A 22,508-nucleotide genomic window follows, 5' to 3' on the forward strand; every position below is an offset into this window, starting at 1 on the left:
GAAAAGCACAAAGTGCCCTTTAAGCATGCAAAGCTTTTACCATATAAAATTCTTCTCGAAACAGGGAAGTGTTCAAAAACTGGAGAGAAACTGTAATATTATGCAGCTGAATATAATGCATGGGTTACTACTCTCCAAGTTCCAATACTCGGGAAGTGAAGCAGAAATATCCATAGACTGCAGCACAGCATCCATAGACTGTATCAGAAAGTGCTGGTGCCTTTGTGACACGGCAACTCAGGGATATGAGGTCATATCCTGGTCCGATGTGTCTTATAGGCGCTGCATGCCTAGTAATGTATTGTGGATGCCAACCATGGAGTCCCAAAGGTAAATACCCTATTGGGGTAGGGGCAAATCAACGGATCATAGATTTTACTATGACTTTTCTAAACCTGAATAAATATGATGTTTTGGGTGCCATAATAGGGGTCTCTGTATACGCCAGTACTCGAGGACTGCAAACAGGCCATATTTTTGGATATCCTGACTTGAGCACAGGTATGTGAACTAACAGTTCATTAAACTACTTGTTTTCTAGTAAGGAAAACAATCCTCATACACAGAATTACTGGTCTGTTCGTGGCCCTCAAGGAGTGGAGTTATGCAGCCCTGCTCTTTGTTAAACTGGAAACTCCACACTGGGAAATATGGGGTGATATTTTATGTATAGAAGTGTCTGTCTTTGGTTTCCTGGAGAAATCTCATACCTGAGAGATTAGAAAACCAGAATAACAGGTTCTTGCACTTGGCAGCGAGGCAACCGCTTAGTGTAAACATCTAAAAGTCACACATTTTTTAGGGTTCAATGACTTAAAGTGGTTGATCACCTCGAGCTCTGAATCCGCTGTGCACAATATTGATTCAGCAAACTCACTGAATTAACCTTATAACCAGTAATAATCTCATGGTCCCATGCAGTCTATGCAGAATGTTTTACTAAAACGTGTCCGCTTTTCTGAAATTTACTGTTCTAACTTCCACAATCCTTCCATTACGATGACATTTACACAACACGAGTCTAAAATATTCTTTACCGGCAATGCCAAAACTTGCACACTGGTGTAAAAGAATGTAAAGGGATTTGAATACTCATCATACAACACTGTGGAATATGATGGCGCTATATAAAACAATTAATAATAATAACAATACAGAACCTATGGGTTTGACTCAAAGTGGTCAAATAATGGGAACTACTGCCCTCAGCTGTTACCAGGTTATAATCTCCACCGGTCTCATCTATGTCTGACGTGGGACTGAAAATTGGCCACCTACCACTACCTGAATACGTGTGCGTGCTCACTAGTGCTTCAATTAATCTGTATTATATGTAAATGTGAATTATGAAATACAAGAGAAGTAAAAAATAAAATATAAAATCCATCAAAACACAAGTCTGTCGCCCGGTTGATTCATTTGAAACAATAATGTTGTTTAGTTAGGACTTTTCCAAAATACACATTTGAGACCGCGGATTTGAACTGAGATTACATCTAGAAACTCATTCGAGAAACAAGCAGCTTTTATATCCAATTCGAAAATCACTTTATGTAGATATTTTTATAATGTGGAATTTGGACTCTACATACAGTATAGAAACTACAGATAAGAACCCTCCAGCCCATGTAGTCTGCCCATTTTCTCTGCCGTTAATACCCAGGTCTTAGTCAGCCCTTGCTCTTGCCTTACTGTATCACCCTCTACCACTTCTGACGGGAGGACCATAAGCATGCGGTGTTTACATTCAGTAACATGCACTGGAGCCCATGAAAAAATGCCGCTAATATGAATTAAAAAATGTTAATCACATAAAAAAAACAACAACACAAACTTTTAAGTGGAATTTTAACTTCTAAATTGGCTGTGTTTTCATGGAAGAAGTAACTCCGAGCCAATCAGGGGCTCATTGAATAAATCAATATACGTGGTATATATATATATTTGGTTTCCTTGTTGTCTTAAATCAATATACTATGCACAGTATAATCACCTAGACGAGATACATTGCATCTTCCTTTTCTTTTTGCTCAAGTCATTCAACCTAGCTTAGGGTGCTGGGAGTTGGAGTCTAACAGACAACCAACAGACAGGGGCTGATGATACATGCCATACTTCTGAGACTAGGCAGACAAAAACAGCCCAGATCTCAGAACATAGAGCTTCATGCGCTGCTCTTACTGCATTCCTGTGGTCCGGCTGCTGCTTCTTTAGAAAAGAAAGCCCCAAGAACTGGCAACACTTTCTGTTGTTCTCTTTCGTTCCTCTTGTACATACATTCATCATTCCTGAACAATCCCCTTTGCTCTAAACCAAATGACGTTCCAGCTGCATCAACTCAAACTCACAAATATCAAGTTCAGCTCCTGTAACATTCATTCTGTTTCTTTTCCCTCGTGCTTTATCCTTAAAATAAGGTTACATGGGGGAAACGTATTTGTATTATATGTATATGTATATGTATGAGTACTGTATTGTTGTGTGTATGTATATATATTATATATTATACACTCTAACTCATGTGGCCCATGTGGTAATAGAGAAGGAGTGTCCAGCTGTGGTATGGGCTTTGCAAAAGTTATAGCCATATCTGTATGGCTGAGACTTAACTGTCATACCCGATCACAACCTGCTACATTAGCTAGACAGAGTAACAATGACAAGCTGGAGTCTTATCCTCCAGCACTTCACTGTCAAGCATAAGAAAGGCAGCTTACATGGGAATGCAGATGGTCTGCCTTTTCAGGGGCAACCAGAGGTTAATAGAAGACAGATTGATCAGCGTGTGGCTGGATCTCTCTGTCCATCTTCTCATAGTTGCCTACCTTTGAAAAAACATTTCCAGCACTTTGCAGCACAGCTATCACTCTGCCCAACCCACATAATTAGCATAATTTGGCTCCATCTAGTTATTATGGTGAAGATTATATCAGAAAGTTCCCATCAATACTACCATACATCCCTGGTATGCAGTACATTTGCAGCACAGAATCTACACCAGGAAGGTGAATTTTATCACCTTGACAGAGGTTATATTTGAGAAAGTAAATAAATAAATGATGGTAAGCCAGACACTGAGGGTAATACAGCATAACTCCCACCTCCATCTATATATATACAGAGCCTGACATTGATGTTGGTACACCATAACTCCCATTTACCATCATCATTTTTGTTTGCTCGCTCACAGTCTCACTTACTCTCACACACTCTCTCACATCCAAACATGGGATAGACATTTGCATATCTGTTAACTTTTAGGCTCCTTGCAGGAAATTCTCGCTGGCATCAGTGAACGTTTCCGCCTCTGTCAGTGGGCTTTCCCGTTGATGTTGCAGGACACCCCCCCTTTAAGAGGGAAATGGGCAGGAAGTGTAAGTATCAGTCGACCCGAAGAACCAGAGAATAGGCGCTTCTCATGGAGTCTCCGGGTGAAACTAGGAGAGTTCCCAGGTATAGGCATTTGGCTATCCTGTATCTAAGATAAGACTGATGATTAATGATTAGTCTTTAAATCATGAAAAACAGGCAGACTAGATTGGCAAAATGGTTCTTATCTGTCGTCAAATTCAAAGTTTTTATGTATTAAGTTTTACCAACCGGCAAGCAATAGATTTATTCAAACTATATCCCTGTTAATGCATGAATCTCCAAGTTCACTTGTGAAAACAGTACTCAGCAGAACATTTTTAAAATGTATGTCACTTATTCTTCCTTAATGTCATCTGTTTGTATACCATTTTAATTTCATCTTTTTTAAATTTAATCTAAAAAATATACATAAATATCTAAGTGTTTTAGAGAAAATGTACCCTGTAAAGGTAAAAAGGCCTATCTTTCAAACTTTCTTAAATGTAACGGCTTCACTGGACATTGGGAGCCCCATTAAGAGTGAAAGAAGTTATTTTCATTAGAAGATGAGCATTTCACTAAATCGTGCTGTCATTAGCTGGAATTCTTGGGCAAAGCTGAGATCTATTTTATTTCTGCGAGTAGAATGTGCACATTAGTGTTAATTCGCATACTTTAATCACCACTGCGGGGCAAAGAGAAATGTCAAAATTGCTAACTGTTAAAAGTAATTTGCTGCAAAGGACAAAATGTAGAGGATTATTTTAATTTTCATTTGTGATAATTTGTAAATTTATTAACAAAGAACATGTGAAAACACTGAAGCTATTTATATTCTTGTAATTAAGAATAATTCCCATTTCTGTTTTTTCTTTCATGTTTGAAGCTCTCTTTGTTAGATCTTGGGAGCACCACCCTACAAAAGATTTAAGGCGTCTGCAATTTATATGGAATTAACCAATTAGTTTATTATTCATATTACCAGCACGCAGGTTGTCACCCTTCCTCAATAACCCTGCAGTTTCTTAATGAGGGACAAAACGTACACTGGAATCACCCACAGGGTTTACATATAAATATTTTTAACACTAAGCTAACTAGCCTTGTTTACAGCCGATGCAGGAGGCGGAAGGGGATGCCGTTTCTCCTAATGATAAGCCCTACTCACTCTGTGCCTATGATTTGCCCATTGTATATTACATGTATATTCTATTTTACACATCCATGCTGCTCTAATAATAACGATAATAATAATAATAATAATATAATTATATAATAATACAAATTTTAATAGTACTAATAATAATAATAATTATTATTATTATTATATAATTATTAAAGGAGTTATTAGATGGAATTATGCACAGAAAATCCATCATCGCAAAACAGTCCCTCCTGAAAAGATTTATTAGATCCTTGTTAAATTATCAGTCCCTTTTTGGTGTTAATAAAAACAGAATCTGCCATCAGATGCATCTTATTCTGGCCATCATTCCCATTGAAGCTCCCAAGAGCAGGTCCTCTTTTTTTTCTCCGTACCAGCTTGTTATCGCGTGTGATTTTAAATGATTTCAAGGACTCTAATTGGTACAGCGCTACTGAATCTGATGGTGCTATATAAATGTAATGTTGTAAAGGTCTTGTCCTAGATTCAGGATAGCTTTATGCTCATCACATGCATGTTTAAGTTCCATCACTGTATTAATCTCTACCACGCCTGCTCAGTGTCTGGGAACAAAACAAACCTTTTCAGCATGGAACAGCAATAATGGTCGTCTGAGCATTCTGGGAGTTACAGAGACTAGAGTTCGCTTTCCTACGTTCAGATAATGTGAATGCCATGGTTGACATCACGTTAATTAGAAGCAAGGAAGTGGCGAGTTCTGGTTCATTGAGTGGACCCCTCTTGTGGGCACATGACTAAGTACGTTGACCTGCCTTTGATGAATATCAACATTTCCCAAACACAGAGGAGAAAGGTTATGCTGATGAGTAGAGGTTCACGCCAAACACCCTCGGGTTAATAAACACTGTGTTCAACGATTGCCTGCTTAGGTGTGTCTGGCGGGGTGTACGTGTGCCTGGAGCCATTTGGTGGGTCCTTTTGTGACGTGCATTTCGCAAATATCTTTCAACGCGGCTTTTCATTTATGAATTTGCTCCGTACCCCAAAGGCAAGTAAATGCTCCTGTCACATGGATATTATTTTCACTTTTACCTTTATATACCCAGCAGGTAACATGGAAAGGCTTACATACTAAAACAAAAAGGCAGAAACCTTGTTGCTGTAGGGTGGGGGTTCCCAAACTCCCCCGTGTCTCAAAGCCAGACAGATCTCTATACATACATTATGTGATTTGAAGGTGTATTTTTTTTTTATTACATTGCACAAGCTGAGTTTAACAGATAAAACACATAGATTACTGTAAAGTTGTGTTGCCTTATTGCCCTTTTTATTTTTACAGCACTGATATAACAGACATAGCGGAGAAAGAACATCCCAGGGTTGCCCGGAGTGCCCCCTCTCCAGGGTGTGTGGCTGTGATTGCAGGCAGGGCTAGCTACTCATAAGGATGGGGCTAGCGCCAATTACCCTTTACAGGGGCAGAAAATGATAAGTAAAACTACCATTTATTAACCAGTGATATTTCAACTTACTGAAAAAGTTATCCCAGGGAACCTGAGATTTATATTCTGCCCTAAAATTTTGTTCTTTCTCTTCACCCAAAAATAAAAAGGCTGTCTGACCCAATCAGCAACTTCACAACATGGCTAAGTTGTGGGGAGGAATAATCACGTAGTCCCTTAGAGGCATTTTAAAAGCCATCCATTGCTTATATTAATCTGGGAAACACCACTGCATATAGTGCATACGACAGTAAAAATTAGGATTTTGGAAACCTGACAGAAAAGCTTTAGTTCCATTCCCTTTATTTAAAGATCCTGTGGTTTTTAGTCACCTAAACATATGTTATAAATAAGAAAACTGTAGAACAATAGATAAAAAACTGGTTCTCATGTATGCAAAACAAATGTGTTTACAGACCTCACATCGACAGACGTAGACTTTGATTATAGTGCGTTAAAGAAATGTTTATTAGTTGTGACAGTAATGTAACTTTTGGCAAAATAAAGCCAGTTTGGGGTTCCCCATGGAAAAAAATATAGATTCATTGTTTATTTTGTTTGGTACCTGGACAGAATTAACTGGGGAAAAATCTCAACAATTCAGTGCTTCTATCCAAAACATAAATTATTAACTTCTGCTTACGACATGGCCTTATGAACCTTAGTAAATCATTGTAACCCAAAATTCACAAGACAATGCTTGTTATGTGTCAGGCGTGCCGTAAAGTACAGTATTTAAAAAGAATTTGGACCTGTTTTGTAAAACATAACAAACACGTTTTGCAAATTAAGTGGGAATACATTGAAAAGGCAGCTGCTTATCTTGTCTCTAACAGAGAAAACAAAGAACAGCCATGGAATTAAGAATTGATGTAAGGACTGCATGATGGTGCATGGATCATTGAATATACACTATATGGACAGAAATATTGGGACACTTGAGCATGACACCAACAGGGACTTTGATGACATCACATTCTAAATACATAGACATTAATATGTAGTTGAACCCCCCTATTCGGCTATAACAGCTTCCACTCTTCTGGGAAGGCTTTCCACAAGATTTTGGGGTGTTTCTGTGGGGATTTTTGCCCATTCATCCAGTAGAGCATCTGTGAGGTCAGACACTGATGTTGGACGAAGGCCTGGCTCTCAATCTCCATTCCAGTTCTTCCACACCAAACTCATCCAATCATGTCTTTATGGACCTTGCTTTGTGCGCTGGGGCACAGTCATGCCGGAATAGAAAAGGGCCTTCCCCAAAATGATATTCATAGTAGCATCTGGTAGAACATGCTTGCGTTCTTTGCTTGTCATAAAGTGGAACATAACTTAGTGGACACGGCACTTGGTGGACTAACATTTTTTTGTAAACAGGAAAAATGTGTATAATGTAAAGACAGAAGAATCCCATATCTTCATGTTTGGGATATTTTCACTAACCTGGTATTTGCTGGGAGTTGATCTTTTCAGCTCCCCGATATTAATATGCATTGTGAACGTAGATCCTTGTCGAGTTTCTCCCACAAGAAGGAGAAGACCCACAATATTGGCTAACAGAAAATGCCTTGAGCCGTATAACCTTCCAATTGTTTTATCTATGTATAGCATATAGCAGACCTCTGGCTAGGAACACAGCGTGTTACCATCTAAAATAATCCCACATTGTAAAGATTCTAATTTTTCTCTGAACAAACAACTAAATGGATGCCACCAGTATCTTCATTCTAACTCAGCAAATTAACCCGGTTTGATTCTGCTGAGAAATATGAGTATTTTTAATAATTAGAATTCATCATTATCATTTTTCTGATATTGTATATGTAAATATACATAAAAATAGTTTGCATGCCTTGGACTTTACTAACTTACTCTGAATTCATGAAATAATTTTGGGCACTCAGCATCAACTATAATCATGTTATTTTGGCTTTAATGCCATAGCTGCTAGAACAATAGATGAACTCATAGCAAAAAAACATGATATTTTGTCATCTTCTTGAATGAACATCCCAAAAAAAACTTCCATTTAAAAATCCATTTCAATGAAACCCTGGATTCTCCCTCACAAAATCCTAAATGTAACTGACCTTATATGACTCCTATGCTATTAACCTACACTTTCTTCTGCTGCTTAAAATAATTTTGTCTATTAACCTTTTCAGTACCAGAGGTGCTTCAGACTCATTACAACGCACTTCAGCGCTGAAAGAGTTAACTGTGCTAGATACTACTCTGCTACATTTTTTTTCTAGTTAATTAGCAAGTAATTATTATATATAAAATATAACATACTGTACGTTCTTTTGCAGGCAAAAGCACATTGGCTCTTAACATTTTAAGAAACGTCAGCATTAGTGTTTCAACACACCACACAAGAGAGCGTTAACCCATTAGTTACAAGTGTTAAATACAATTACACATACATGATCACTGCAAACGCATGATCTAGACCAGGGGTAGGCAACCTTCGGCACTCCAGATGTTGTGAACTACATTTCCCTTGATGCTTTGCCAGCATTATGACTGTAAGAGCATTATGGGAGATGTAGTTCACAACATCAGGAGTGCCGAAGGTTGACTACCCCTGGTCTAGACCATGTCTGAGTAACCTGGGGCATGAATATTGTTGTTGGCCTGAAACTTTTTTTGACCTTAAGCAACCCCTCTTTCAACCAATTCATTGCCTTATAATTAAGAATTTAGTTCAGTAAACTTTAAAATAACACTAATGCATATTGAAAAGTAAATGCCCAAAAATAATACACATTTTATTTCACCATTAACCTAAATCAAATACTGTCACGTCCCTTTAAATCCTGCACAAGGAATGGAAAATAGAACGTGTAAACCCCAAGGAGGGAAAAGATTAGGTAAATTGTGTTTTTGAAGGGAAATTCCACCTTTGCTTTGCCTGGCAGGCGATAGAGAACATTTTATTTGACTGTGAGTACCCGGCACGGTCCGCTTACACCTAACGAACGGTCCAAGGCGTGAGAACCAGAGGAAGCCACATATTCCAGCTGAAATTTCCTTTTTTTGAGAGCCAGTGGGACATTAATAGAAACTGATTACCTGGAAGATTAATATTATTGCATCCTTGCAAGCAGAGCCCTCTATACATAATGCATTGGTTTCCTTTAGTCTGTCGGTTCTATCCTTAGAATATATGGACTGTAAGAAGCGCTGCTTATTATGTCGGTGCTACATAAAGATAATAATAATGTGCTTTATTTCATTTTATATTTTGTTAGGGAATTCTTATATATATATATATATATATATATATATATATATATATATATATATATATATATGTCCTATAGCATGTGATTTAAAGGGAGGGCAATGATTGGCTAAGAATATTTGTTGCCACAGGAACAAACAAAAAAAAGATAAGAACCATTCGGCCCATCCAGTCTTCCCATTTTTTCTGATGTTAAGAGTTGGTTTAATACTATAAAATCTTTCAAGATAATAATAATGTGATGTTTATTTTCCCAACATAAAAGGACACTCCCTTAATGTTTTGACACCTTTAATCGGGTCAGTTTTGGGCATTTGTATTCTCTATAAACCTGGTTAGTTCTGTGTCGTTGTTATATGACTCAACGTCAGTGAACTATTGAAACTTTGTTCTGCCAGTAAAAAGAATCTAAAGGCACCGGTTGATTTTTTTTTTTATATTAAACTTTAAAACTATATGTTTTCTAAAACTAAAAATATATTATCCTGTATATAGTGGCTATGACAGATAAATGTTGGTCGTATAAAATATGTTGTTGACATTTTTAGATGCAACATTGCAAGTGCTTTATGGTTCTTGTATTTAAACATTTCAATAGAAACGATGAATCATTGCATACCTTTTGCCTTTAGTCTAAAAAGTAGATTAAATCTATAAACTGCTGTACAGAACCCGTCTGTGCCCCTGGCCGTAACACGACTACGGAATACGAATGCGACAAGACTAAGTAATGGTCACAATTAGTATACCTCTCATCTCTGCCTTATCATTCCATATCATAACAAGCTGTTATCTACATGTTATCGGATTGCAACTACAATTAGAACTTGTAGGCCAGCGTGATGTGGTCGGTTGTGGACAGCAGAACAGAGTTATTGTTCTTCTAAAACATTTGTATTTCTATTGTGGAGCCATCCATCTCAATGGTAAGAATGCAAAAAATGAGAGCAAGTAATAACATAGCGAATTAAAAAAGATTAAATACACCTTTTCGCCGTTGAGCAGCCACCTGCGTGATCTCCTGGGATTTTTATTTTGAGAAGGCTTTGGAAAACATACGCACGGTTTAGTAAGTTGAATTTAAAGCATATGAAACCTACCCAATGACCTCTCTTTCGTTTGATTTGTAGACCTGACGACCGGGAGGCTAGCTCTCGTACGGCTGCCTCTAACAAAAGGCAACATCGATTCGCCTTCAAACATTGCGTCTCCGGAATCAGCAGATGCCTCTGAAAGATGCTCGGCCTGTTCCCCCAGGCTTGGCTGGGGACTCGGAGACAGCTTTGGACTTTTTGTCTGAAACATGAAAAAATAAAAAGTGAGACGTCAATAAGGAGGTAGGATAACATAGTATCGCTATTGTCAAATTTAAACGACAGTCCAAGCCAATCCAATACACAAACAAAACAAGTGAACATTTACGGGTAATAATTAAACAATGTTGTCCAACCCTATGCATCGAGGAGCGCGGCTCCGCTGTCCTGTCATTTGCTTTCTAAAAGCCATTTACATGTTTTTATATCTAGCATTAGTGCATATGGTTTTACCCAAGCGGATAGGTTACCTTCCAACAAGATCTAATGATGCGTTAAAGAATGGATGCACCTAAATGCATCTAACCCTCCTGTTAGACAACCCGGCAGCTCCAGCAGTACGTGGCACCTATCATTATCTAGATCATCATCATATTAATCATTATTTTTAAAAGAAAATCAAAATGAACTCATGCATCCGAAATAACCAAGTAAACGTCAGAGCAGCTGAGAGGTTAACATGCAGATAATATGGCCGTGCAACATCGTTACATGATGGAGCACAAGAGGCTGACATTATCTCGGTAAATGATTAGTTATTTCTGGCCATAAGTTGAAAAAAAACCTCAAACTTAAAATGAATACACAAGAAACATTCTGAAATGCATTTGTTACAACAACAATGTTAGCTCTGTCATAATGTTAAAGAATTATGTTTTATGGGATGAGCTTCCACTCTTTAAGACTAACTTAATTTATTATTAAGTTTTCATTAGACACAGGCGTCAGCCCCTGTCATTTCCATTAAACTGTAATTATATGACATGAATAACTAATGCCGGGAACAGACCATCTGGAGGTCATGTTAGAGACATGCTGCTATTAAATTATTAGGTATAATCTGGCACCCCGCCGTGAAGCCGGTTTACGCGTTTTGCTTTACAAAGGACAGTAACTGAGAGTTGTGCATGATTGTCTTTCACAACCCAAAAACATATACCTAAAGTTAAAATGCATACTTTTTAATGATTTTAATTAGAGACATAGAAACATAGATATCCCCGGCAGATAAGAACCATTAGGTCCACCTGGTCTGCCTGTTTTTTCCTGCTGTAAAAACTCAATCTTATCCCCTGCATGTTCTATTACTGTATTAGGCTCTACCACTTCTGCTGTGAGACTGTTCCACTTATCAATCACCCTTGTAGGTTTTATGAGAAAAACTACGAAAGTTCATCAATCGACTGATCATAAAAATAAGTCACATATGCGTTAATATTCTCTTTTATAAATAGTAAAGTTTGTAAGAAAACCCACACTCTGCCCACAACAAAGAACCAAGTTGGCAAATATTCATTGCAGACAAGGTGTGGGTTTCCTGCTAGTCTTCCTAGGTATTTTAGCTTATTAAATTTTAATATTTCATGAATGCTCACCAATCCTGAAAATAACAATGACACGTACTGCTCACTCCTTTTTATAAAGAGTGGAAAGTAGATCCTAGTCATCTGGACTGCTAGACTAACACAGCACATAGTAGAATGGTTTAAAATTCTGTTAGAAATTCCTTCACGACACATATGCTGTATATGTTCCATTGATTACTATAATTTTGTTTTGGGGAAAAATTGTTTTGTCTGCAAAACAAGAAAACTGTAACTAACTTACAGACCACCAAAAAGAGATCATAGGAGACTGAAAAGTAAGGTACACCCATCATCATGATATATTTTATTAGTAACTCAATCCAGAACATTGTCAATAAAGTAGAAAGCATTGGCATGCACATGCACAGTAGACCCAGTCAGGGCTCTACTGGGGATGATTAAGCGCCCCTGGCACTTTAAGGCTATTGGCCACCAAATGACATATGTGTGGCCACCGGTATACAGCCAAAAGTCACAGACTGCAGGACTCAATTGACTTGTGGAGAGTGTCACGCAGTTTGCAGCCGTGTGTATCCACCCCACATCCGCACACTGCAGGACCAAATGGCCACTGGAGCGGCATATTGGGTAGGTACAGGCCCGCTATGACAGATGGCCAGTCAGGGTCTGGACACAGCATGCGGAAGTCATTATAGTGAATGGTTAGTGTTTCTGGGAATGACAAAGAACAGCAAGCCAAATACTGATTGGTCTGACTGGTTCTGATTGCCCTTCACGGCTTCTTTATAATTTTTTGCCAACTTTGGGCCACAGCTGTGGCTGAAACTCCAACTCGCCTTCACTCAACCAGCATGGACTGACTGAAGTCTAGCGCCACCAGTAGGTCCTGTGTTAAAAAGCAGCCTTAGATTCAGTAGCAACAATGAGGTATTACATGATCTCATGACATGCATGTTACTAATGCAAACAATCCCAAAGCAGTCCACTTCCTCTGCACAGAACAAAGGATCACATGCAATGATTTGGTTTCTTGCTACTGGGTGGTCTTCCTGCTTCTTCAATCCTATATTATAATTATAATCTATGGAACCTTGGGGCTGATTAACCATCAAAGGAATTTCATCCCTCCCAAACTTGGGTTTAGTCAAACCCTCGACTCTGTGAGAAGGAGATCGGGGTCATCTGTTGGTGGACACCATAATGCACCATGTCTGGACATGGCTTATGTGTCATCAAGTAGTAGAAAGATGCAGTAGATCCCCTCATAGAAATAAGGTATGCAAATTCTAGGAGGTATAATGTATATTCGTTATAGGAAGAGACTTTGTATTTAATTGTCAATAATTATAGTTTCTGTATCCTGCAGGCTTTTGTCACCTAAAAATATTATATAATATATTGATACAGAGCTGCTTACGTTTTTACGGGTCACCCGTTTTCACGTTTACCAGTTTCGTTCCTTGTTTATATTCTTAGAATGTAATTTCTCCCAGCATCTTTGGCCTCTTCCTCCTGCTTCAGTGCTCACTGTTTATCTTTTAAGGACTTGAAAGGTTTTCTTTTTTATCGTGAGCCAACAGGAAGGTTATACGAGTGCCCAAAATACCCACAGCACAAACAGTTATGGAAAAAAAAACATTTGAACACAACATGCAGACCAATGTATTCAAAGTGTCCAACATTCCAAGTATAAAGGAGGAAAGTATTGCCCTGGGAATGGGGGTCTTTGGACGCTAATGGCATAATATTCACAAAAGAAACCAGAGAATAGTTAACATGGCCACTAGGAAGCCCAGTACATGCCATGACACAAAGGCAAAACACTCCAAACCAATCTACCTAACGCCATCGTTTTTGGAACCCATGCGAATGTCTAGTTTAGCAAACACATCGACATGTCCAACCGCACACTGTTAATGGGGAAATCTCAGGCCTTTTCGGAAAAGTGCAAAAGAAAAAAAAAAGAAGGTACTAACTCTCTGACGGGATTCAATTTTCATCAAGTACCTTTGAATGTCAAGTTCTGCATGAAGAGAGGACAGCATGCACTGAACGGCCTGCGGATGGAGGACAGAAGACAAAAAGGACACAAAGAAGCAATTTTACAGAAGGAAAATAAAGAGATTTGTCCAGGTTTTATCCCTGTCATTATCTTCATCACAATTGGCCTATATATATATATATATATATATATGGAGGGAACTAAGACAGAATGTCGGTGTGGATTAGAATTATTGTTAGAACGTGTGATGTAGGAATATTCCAGAGGGCAGAGGCATTAACCTGCACAGTCGTGGAATACAATGAAATGGCAGGAAATATAAAAATCTCTAAAGGATAGGTTTTTTTTCTATTATTCTTTTTTTTTTATCTTCTTGAACCCATCAAACCGGTAGTTGGCATCTTTGAAATCCAAAATCCTTACATTGCAACTCATCATCATCAAGAGATTTTTGGATTTCATTATACGTATATATGTATGTTTTTAGAAACATCTGCGTATTAGAATATTATGCACAATACAAAGCAAAGTAAAGTAAAGTAAAGGCATTTGGCTTTTCTATTAAGGGGTCAAAAAATATGCACATGGGAGGCAGGTACATGGAAGTGTTTGGTAGAGAAGGTAGGGAGTGAAGTATTAGAGTGAGTGAGAGTGTGAGAGAGTGAAAAAAAACCCAATGAAAATTCGAGGCTCTCTGCTTTTTCTTGTCTTTTTGGACATTTGTACACATTTATGAAACTGGCACATTTTGTTAACATTAAAATTTGTTTGAATTCTCAAAGCTCTCTCTCTCTCTCTCTCTCTCTCTCTCTCTATATATATATATATATATATATATATATATATGGCAAAACTTGACAGATCAGATGAATTATGTTCTTGTTTGATAGTCCTCTCCCTCCATTACATAGATGGCCAGAAAACCCTAACGCTTTTGAGTTGATGGTGTTTGTTGGGGGTGCATAAATGACAGCAGTCAGTTTTTGGGGTTTAAAGGGTTATTATGGTATATTATGGTATGTTTCACAATCTTTTAGAAGTCTCAGGAATCTCTGGAGCCTTAGAGTAAGTTTGCTCTTTCAACATAGCAAGAAACAGAAACTCACAATAACCATGATACTAAATATTTATTTTGAGGTTTTTTATTTTTTTTTATTTTTTTTATTAGTGAAACTGTGACTGATCATCTTTACCCAAAATAATGCTTTTGCATTCAAAAACACCAATGTAAGAAAAGATGATAATAGTCTGCTAACAAAAGGTACCACAATATGTCAATAAAATAAATGGTCCAATGAGCGTAAGACTGCTGGATGGCACATTGTTCTGTATACCATGCAGTATGTGAACCTACAGTATATTACTGATAAACACAAAGCACCAAACATGTAGAAAGAAATGCTAATACATATACTACATATAGCTAATAATATTAGTGTGACCCCTAACGGACAAAGAGACATGGGTCTCCCTTAAAATCTAGGGGTAGCCATAAGCTACCTACATTATGCCCTTCAGTCCTAAAAAACACAACCAGAATATACCTGGCACATAATTACAGTATATATAATGGTAAAAACAGCATTTTGAGGGAGGAATCTGCTAATCTGGACCAATTTGGATAACCATTTTGCCCCAAAATTATTATTATTTTTTTAATATTAATAAATTCATATATATATGTGTGTTATATGAAACCAGAGCCGGACTTCGAATGACGGGATGGCCCTGGCACATAAGCATACCTGGGGAGTCTCCGGGTTTCGGCCGAACTCTGGGAGAAGCGCTGCTTCTCAGGTTCTCCAGGTCAAACCCAGAATCCTTTGGGGTCCTGAGGCCACTCTCAGCCCATATCCCCTTTAAACGGGGTGTTTCCCATGATGCCAGCGGGAACGCCCGATGACATCAGCAGGAATGTCCCCAACATCAGCTGGACCGTCCATCGACATCAGTGGGCAGTCCTGGCCACATTACACAAGGGTAGTCACCAGGTAGCCAGAGCCCACACGTTCCCAGACATGCACATTAACCTTCTCATGATGCAAGTACGGCAGATGGCTGGATATGCAAAGCCGCACACTACGGTTTTATGCTTTTCTAGCGTGCAGCCAAGCATATCCAGTCCCTAGATGCACGCTGCAGCACCCCATCTGGCACTGGATCGGCAGAACGGGTGAGTGTCGGCCAGCAGCCCACCGGCCATTTCACTGATGTTCCAGATGGCCAGTCTGGGACTGTATGAAACAATTTAACAAACTAACATTATAAGACACCAGAGAGACATGAAGTGCTTGGTCTGGAATGGGGACAGTTCCAAAACATAAAACCGAATATTCCTTTATGAAACCATACACCTTCTAGGCTTCTACTGTAACACAATAAGTTTTTCTTTCATTTTACATAAAAAAGAAAAGAAGAAAAATAAGCTATAATAAACCCCATGCTTCCATTTCATTGTAAAACAAATATATGTTCCTAAGAAGGATTGAACCCTTAAGACTTTTTGATAAGTTTTACGAGGAGCGATCTTTTTGCTTTGTGTACACTAATGCAGTTTCTGCTGCTCTGTTAATCCAAACTCCGGGGTAGTGAGATTTCCTTCCGAGAGGTGTTTCTGTATTAGCTCTGATAACCTTATTTATATTGTCTGCTCTGTTCTGGTATTAACGGGGTTCTATTGTGATAGCTTTGTAGGAAAATCTTTACTGCAAAACAAGAACAAAATCTTCCAGGATTAGACTCCTAGGCAGGCAAAGCTTTCATTTCGCACTCAAAGGAAACAATTCTTGGTTTTGTCTAATTTCCTGTACATATATACTTATTTTAATGCAAGGAATAAATCAGAAGCAAGCTCCAAGTTCACAAGGAAGTTGTAATTTATATTTATCATTTGGGGGGGGGAACCTGTGACATAGGTTTATGACATCATGACATTTGTATCAAACAAAGCTATTAGCATTAATCAATTCATGTAAAAGAATAAATGTCAAATTATTAAGGCTGTCATCTGTAGGATTTCACTTGTGTGTTTGTTAAAAAGACACACAACAAAGTGGAGAATATCCTAATGGGGAGGGATAACCATGTAAATCCTGAGAATAGGAAACTGAGCCGCCTGCTCTGATCATATACATCATGGTAGGTACATATACTTTGCATATTAATAATAATAATTTAGTCGGGTCACATAATCAAGCCCCCAATATCTTCCTTTACAGACCAAATAATCCAAAAGGTGTGTGTTTCATATTAAACGGTTTTCCAAAACGAACTGGAAAAACCTGAACAATTCGTATTTAATAGCCATGTGCATGGCTGCCGAGGTGATCTGCCTCCGTTAGTACACCAGCGTCTCGCTAGAGTCAATGATTAACGACAAAGTGCCAACAAAGTGTCTCCTGTTGAAGAAGCACTCCAGGAGGCCATGTTAACATAGCAGATAGCGGAGAAAAGCGGACCAAGAATGAACACAGAAGAACAAGAAGAGGCAAGATAAGAAGTGGAGTGGCATAAAAGGAGACATAGACATGGAAGCAGTTGGAAGAGAAAGTAGGGAGACATTGAGAGAAAGCATTAGAGAAAGTTAGTGAGAGAGTCATGGCTCATTTTCAGACATTTTTACAAATTAACAAAATTGGCATATTTTGTTAACATTAAAATTTGTGCGAATCCGAAGTCTAAAAGCTATATATATATGGCAAACGGTGACAGATCAGATTAATTATGTTCTTGATAGTCTTCTCCCTCCCTTACATTGGCTACCAGAAAACCTGAGTCTAAGAAGTTAACATGGCTACTCCTATGTAATATAGGTTTTGAATTGATGGTGTTTGGTGAGAATGCATCATTTTTGTTAATTTTTAATTTGCATAAAAATAGCTCATTCAACTCTTTGCGGGCAGAGTTGTGACATCACCACATCTCATTTTTTAGCATTCACGGTGCAAGCAAAGACCACCGAGCAACCCATGTCGCATTTGAGAACAGACAGTTCCCAAGAGCGTTCTGGAAAACGTGCGAATATTAGCAATTGTTTAACACTTCTTATTGACCCTTTTGACCATATATGGTCATATTGAGCAAAACCTGCTAATCTGCCACAATCACCAAAAAATACAAATGGTAACTACCAGCTGATTTATCATGGTGACCACAATGGCTCCAGGTTTGCCTTTCGAAATATGAAACTTTCAAAATAAGATTGAAATCTTTATTGTATCATATATATATATATTATAGAAATTATATATATATATAGTAGTGCAAGGAATGTTAATAAATACCGGTATACATGTACATGCATGCTAGTTAAACCTGTTTTTAACTGTGGGAAACACAAGACTCAATATTGTGGCTCCAGAAAAAGCAAATCTTATATTATGATTCACTTCCTTACACAAGACAACCAAGACAACATGTATTTATTTAAGCCTTGCTCGTTAGTGCACATTTTCAGGATTCTTCATATTGTGAGCAGCCTATTGTGCCAATACAACCCAATTCAATGTATTCTTAAAATTCTTTACATTCTATTATGTCTTGGACATCTTCAATCAGATATAAGGCTCTGTCTATGTAACCTTGAAATATGCATAACATTTGCATAAATGACTGCTGTGTGTACCTGGGAAATCCCAAATCTTAGCGTTTCAAGGTGAGCAGATTACTGGCGTCACACAGTCTGGGACTTCATCTTCTGTTCTGATATCTGAGCATCATACTTGCTACACGACAGCTGAAGTCCTGCCTGAATACAGGTTACCTAACATCTTCTTGACATGAGGAATGTTATTAGAACCTTTTGGTTGCCACTACTAGTCACTAGAGCTTATTCTTAGTGATAGGCTATTAAAGAGTTAATATTTGGAAGATCGCTAGGGTAAACTGATGAGGGAAGTTTCCAGATATCTGCACTGGAGTGGAAAAAACGCAAAAAGTAAAAAGAAATTTTAAAAAAAGTCACAACGTCTAAGAAAAAAATCGTAAAATGGATTTTCCACATATAAAGAATAATCCTTTAAATAGGTACATTTACATTTATCTACCACAGCAGAAGTAGCAGTCATTAAAACAGACAGGTTTGCATAAAATATGAGTGCACTTTTGCATTAAGGCAGAGAGATCCTGTTTTTAGAAACCATTTGCACGCGCAGAGTAGGTTTAATGTCTGTATCTGATCAAAGACAAGAAATCTTAAAGATATAACCCAAACAGTGTAACTTATCTATAACAAAATATTGAGACCTCAGAATAAATGTCTATAGGATGCAGGATTTCTGCGTGACGCGGCAGCGTTTTGTAGCTGGGGCTTTATAAGTTATTGAGATGAAACATGATGTGATATTATACACATATTTGTATCTTTTAGAAAACAGAAGACACGAGGATGTTCCTGCTACCTCTCTTTGTGTTAGACACATTTTGTATTCTATTATATTGTCCCTTATAGCAGTTGTTTAATGGAGTATAATATGACAGCACTTGGAGACATTTTTCTCTAAGCCAATGCCTGAGAATTGAGGGAGTTATAGTTCAACATTTCTGGAGGTCTATTTCCTTTTTCAAAAGAATTAACTCTTATTTACGGTATATGAAGACAAATCACAACTTGGCCTGACATGAATCTAAACAAAATCTACAGTTACTATTAACGGCAACTCTTTGATCCAAATTCAATTGTCTCTTACCTAGTGCCTGCTTTACCGCTTCTTCTCTTAAGTTAAATGTCTCTTACCTAGTGCCTGCTTTACAGCTTCTTCTCTTAAGTTAAATGTCTCTTACCTAGTGCCTGCGTTACCGCTTCTCTTAAGTGAAATGTCTCTTACCTAGTGCCTGCGTAACCTCTTCTTCTGTTAAGTTAAATGTCTCTTACCTAGTGCCTGCTTTACCAGTTCTTCTCTTAAGTTAAATGTCGCTTACCTAGTGCCTGCGTTACCTCTTCTTCTCTTAGGCTATCCGTGCTCTGTATTCCGGCAGACCGTCTATTCCTTTACAGTTCCCATTAGTCAGTTAATTAAGTAGTACGTTGGTGAAAAGCTTCAGCGCCTCAATAAACTTTTCGTAAGAGCTGTGCTCCTAGACATCACTCTTCTCCTGGTTGTTCCTCTTTTCGCAGAGATATTCAAATCATCTCTATCACTCCCCTCTCCCGTCACTGCAGGGGATCGTGTCTTTCTCAACATGCTATCCCTTGTCAGTTAAAACTCTACACTTTTTAACAGCTGCAAGGTATGTGAAAGTGAATTTACTCTCACGTCAACAGCTTTCCTCACGTTGCATAAGGCCACGTTAATTCCTTTCTAGCTTGCTTTCAATTTAAAATCAGGAGATACATTGCAAGGCCTTTAACAAAGTATGCCTGAAACTGCAAACTGTTAAATGTATGTGTGTGTTAGTGTCTGGTTGTGTTAGTATGTGTGTTAGTGTGAGGGTGTGGATGTGTGAGTGCCCCTCCTGAGGTAATGCACTGGTTCCACCCAGATCAAACCCATGGGCTTTACTCATCAAATCAGATCTGTTTCACTGCCCTTGAAATGTATTTGTGTAAATGTACTTAAGGGACACTTCGGTTTAAATTTTGTAACCTCATAAAGGCCTACTCATTAAGCCCACAAGAGTGACCCCTTGACTGTACACGTTTTACACATCACCCAATGACATCAAGTCCAAAGTCAGACTACTATAAATTTGTGTTGGACGTATATTTTTAGGCCTTTAAATAAGGTCTTCTATGATGAACGCCCTACTGACGGTAATTTAATTATAATTAATGATAATGGTAAATATGTACATTGTCCATGGCCATCTTCTTCTATTCCACAACTGGACCTTATTGGGTTAAACCTGTCAGATATCATTTTTAATGTAATCACAGATTCCATTCGTTTAACCTTTTTCATACTCTATCATTAAAGTCTTATTGTCTTTCTGGGTGGTTTTTTTTTTTTGGATGTTTGTTATCCGAGACAAAAAGTTAATACTAAAATCCAAATGCAGAAAAATACCTTTAATTTTGACAGGTACGTTTAACTGGCTAGCACATAGGGGCGTAATGTATTATAATATTCCATTTTCCGACGCATTTCCATTAGTTAATCATGCTTTGAATGCCTGATCCATCTGAGCTGCATATCTTTTGAAAGCCTCATCTCTTTAATGTTAGTTTAACACTTTATAAATTATACAATGTGCCTCGCGGTGCATCCAATTAATATAACAAAGAGAAGAAGCGCCAAACAAACAAAAACTTCATTATTCATAATTGTTCAGCTTTTAAACAGCTTGCCTTGTACAAACATTTTCGGGGGGACGTTGAATATCATTCAGCACGAAGCCAGCTGTAAACATTACTTGCTCCAGGGGATAAATGCGTTCGGGATGGGAGGGCGTTTAGGATAGAAACCGCTGGTGGAACAGAATCCAGTTTGCTCCCCGATCTGGCTTTTAGGTGATATAATTGGCCGTAAGGATAGGATTTGTTATAGCTTGTTGATACGGTGAGAAATCAGAAGCCCTATTAGAGTCAAGAAGGAATTTCTCCCCTTTTTGGGGGCTCAATAGCGTTAACTTTTTTGCCTTCTTGTCAATCAACATCAAGCTTGAACTTGGTAGACTTCTGTCCCTTTCCAACCTACATTACTATGTTACTATGTTATATTCATTTTGTACCTAGCTTATTCCCCTTCTACAATGAGCTTATATTTTTTTTTTTAATTAATGGTAGTTTGTCTCAATGTAATTCTTTCCCTGAGACTGGAGATAAACCAATTACTGTTCCACTTAATCTGCTATATTTATTAAAAAAAACAGCTTTTGTAACTAAATACAGCATTAAAAAAAATCTTTCCGAATACTTTTGTAACATAAAAACACAACTAAGTAACAACTAAAAAACGTTATATTTCTAATACATATCAGAAAAAAAACATTTATTCTACACTTATAACACGTGTTTACATATTTCATTTAAAGGGTAATCTGAAGGGCAAGTGGTTTTATCCAGACATTATTTATTCTAACGTGATCACTGCAGATTGTCAGTAAACGACGCCTGTTACATGCGGTTCACATTATTTATTTATATTCCAGCGACCATGGCTGGCCATTGCAATAAATATGCTGCCAAGTTGGTATGATGGGAAAACAGTCTATCTATGCCACCGATATGCAAGCAGTGAAAACACAAACAGTGTGGAATGATGTACTGATTCTGTATGTGTTAACAAACAGCTCTATCTGTACAGTTCATGTCTTCAAACAGTAGTATTGACAAGAGGTTACTGTTTGTAATTTATTGTTCTCCATCTGTTTCTTCCAGTACCTAGACGAGGTTCCCATCAATTTTCCAAATTCTGTCCCACTAATATGTGACTTCAATACAACCTTCTTGCCTCCTGCCCAAAAAACATCCAGCGATACCTTTCTGGAACTCATCATGTATTGCTCCGGGTTCTAGTTTTGGCTGACGTTGTTCTGGATTGCACACGTTTTGTGTGGGTTGAATAGAATGTTGGGATGAACCAAAAAACTATTAAATTTCCACTGACCTAGTGGTCTCCACATCCTGACACAGCTCAGCACCATAGCAAATAGTTTGTACTTTGAATAGACTTTAATATAATGTAGCTTTTTCCATGGTT

At 37.9% G+C, this 22,508-nt stretch overlaps 1 protein-coding gene across 13 annotated transcripts in view; it reads right to left on the bottom strand.

Moving 5' to 3' along the window:
• KIAA1217 (KIAA1217 ortholog) overlaps positions 1 to 22,508 on the bottom strand; it is a 305,804-nt gene that overhangs the window by 70,573 nt on the left and 212,723 nt on the right. For 10 of the 13 annotated variants that reach the window (XM_053467127.1, XM_053467139.1, XM_053467138.1 and 7 more), the window contains exon 3: positions 10,327 to 10,522. In XM_053467127.1, the coding sequence (XP_053323102.1) occupies positions 10,327 to 10,522 (196 nt within the window). Of the gene's footprint in view, positions 1 to 10,326; positions 10,523 to 13,843; positions 13,925 to 19,788; positions 19,955 to 22,508 lie in introns of those variants that run through there. The other 3 variants (XM_053467133.1, XM_053467132.1, XM_053467136.1) reach the window with 2 other exon arrangements.

Source organism: Spea bombifrons, chromosome 5 (assembly GCF_027358695.1).
Source record: "Spea bombifrons isolate aSpeBom1 chromosome 5, aSpeBom1.2.pri, whole genome shotgun sequence".
NCBI classification, from domain to species: Eukaryota; Metazoa; Chordata; class Amphibia; order Anura; family Pelobatidae; genus Spea; species Spea bombifrons.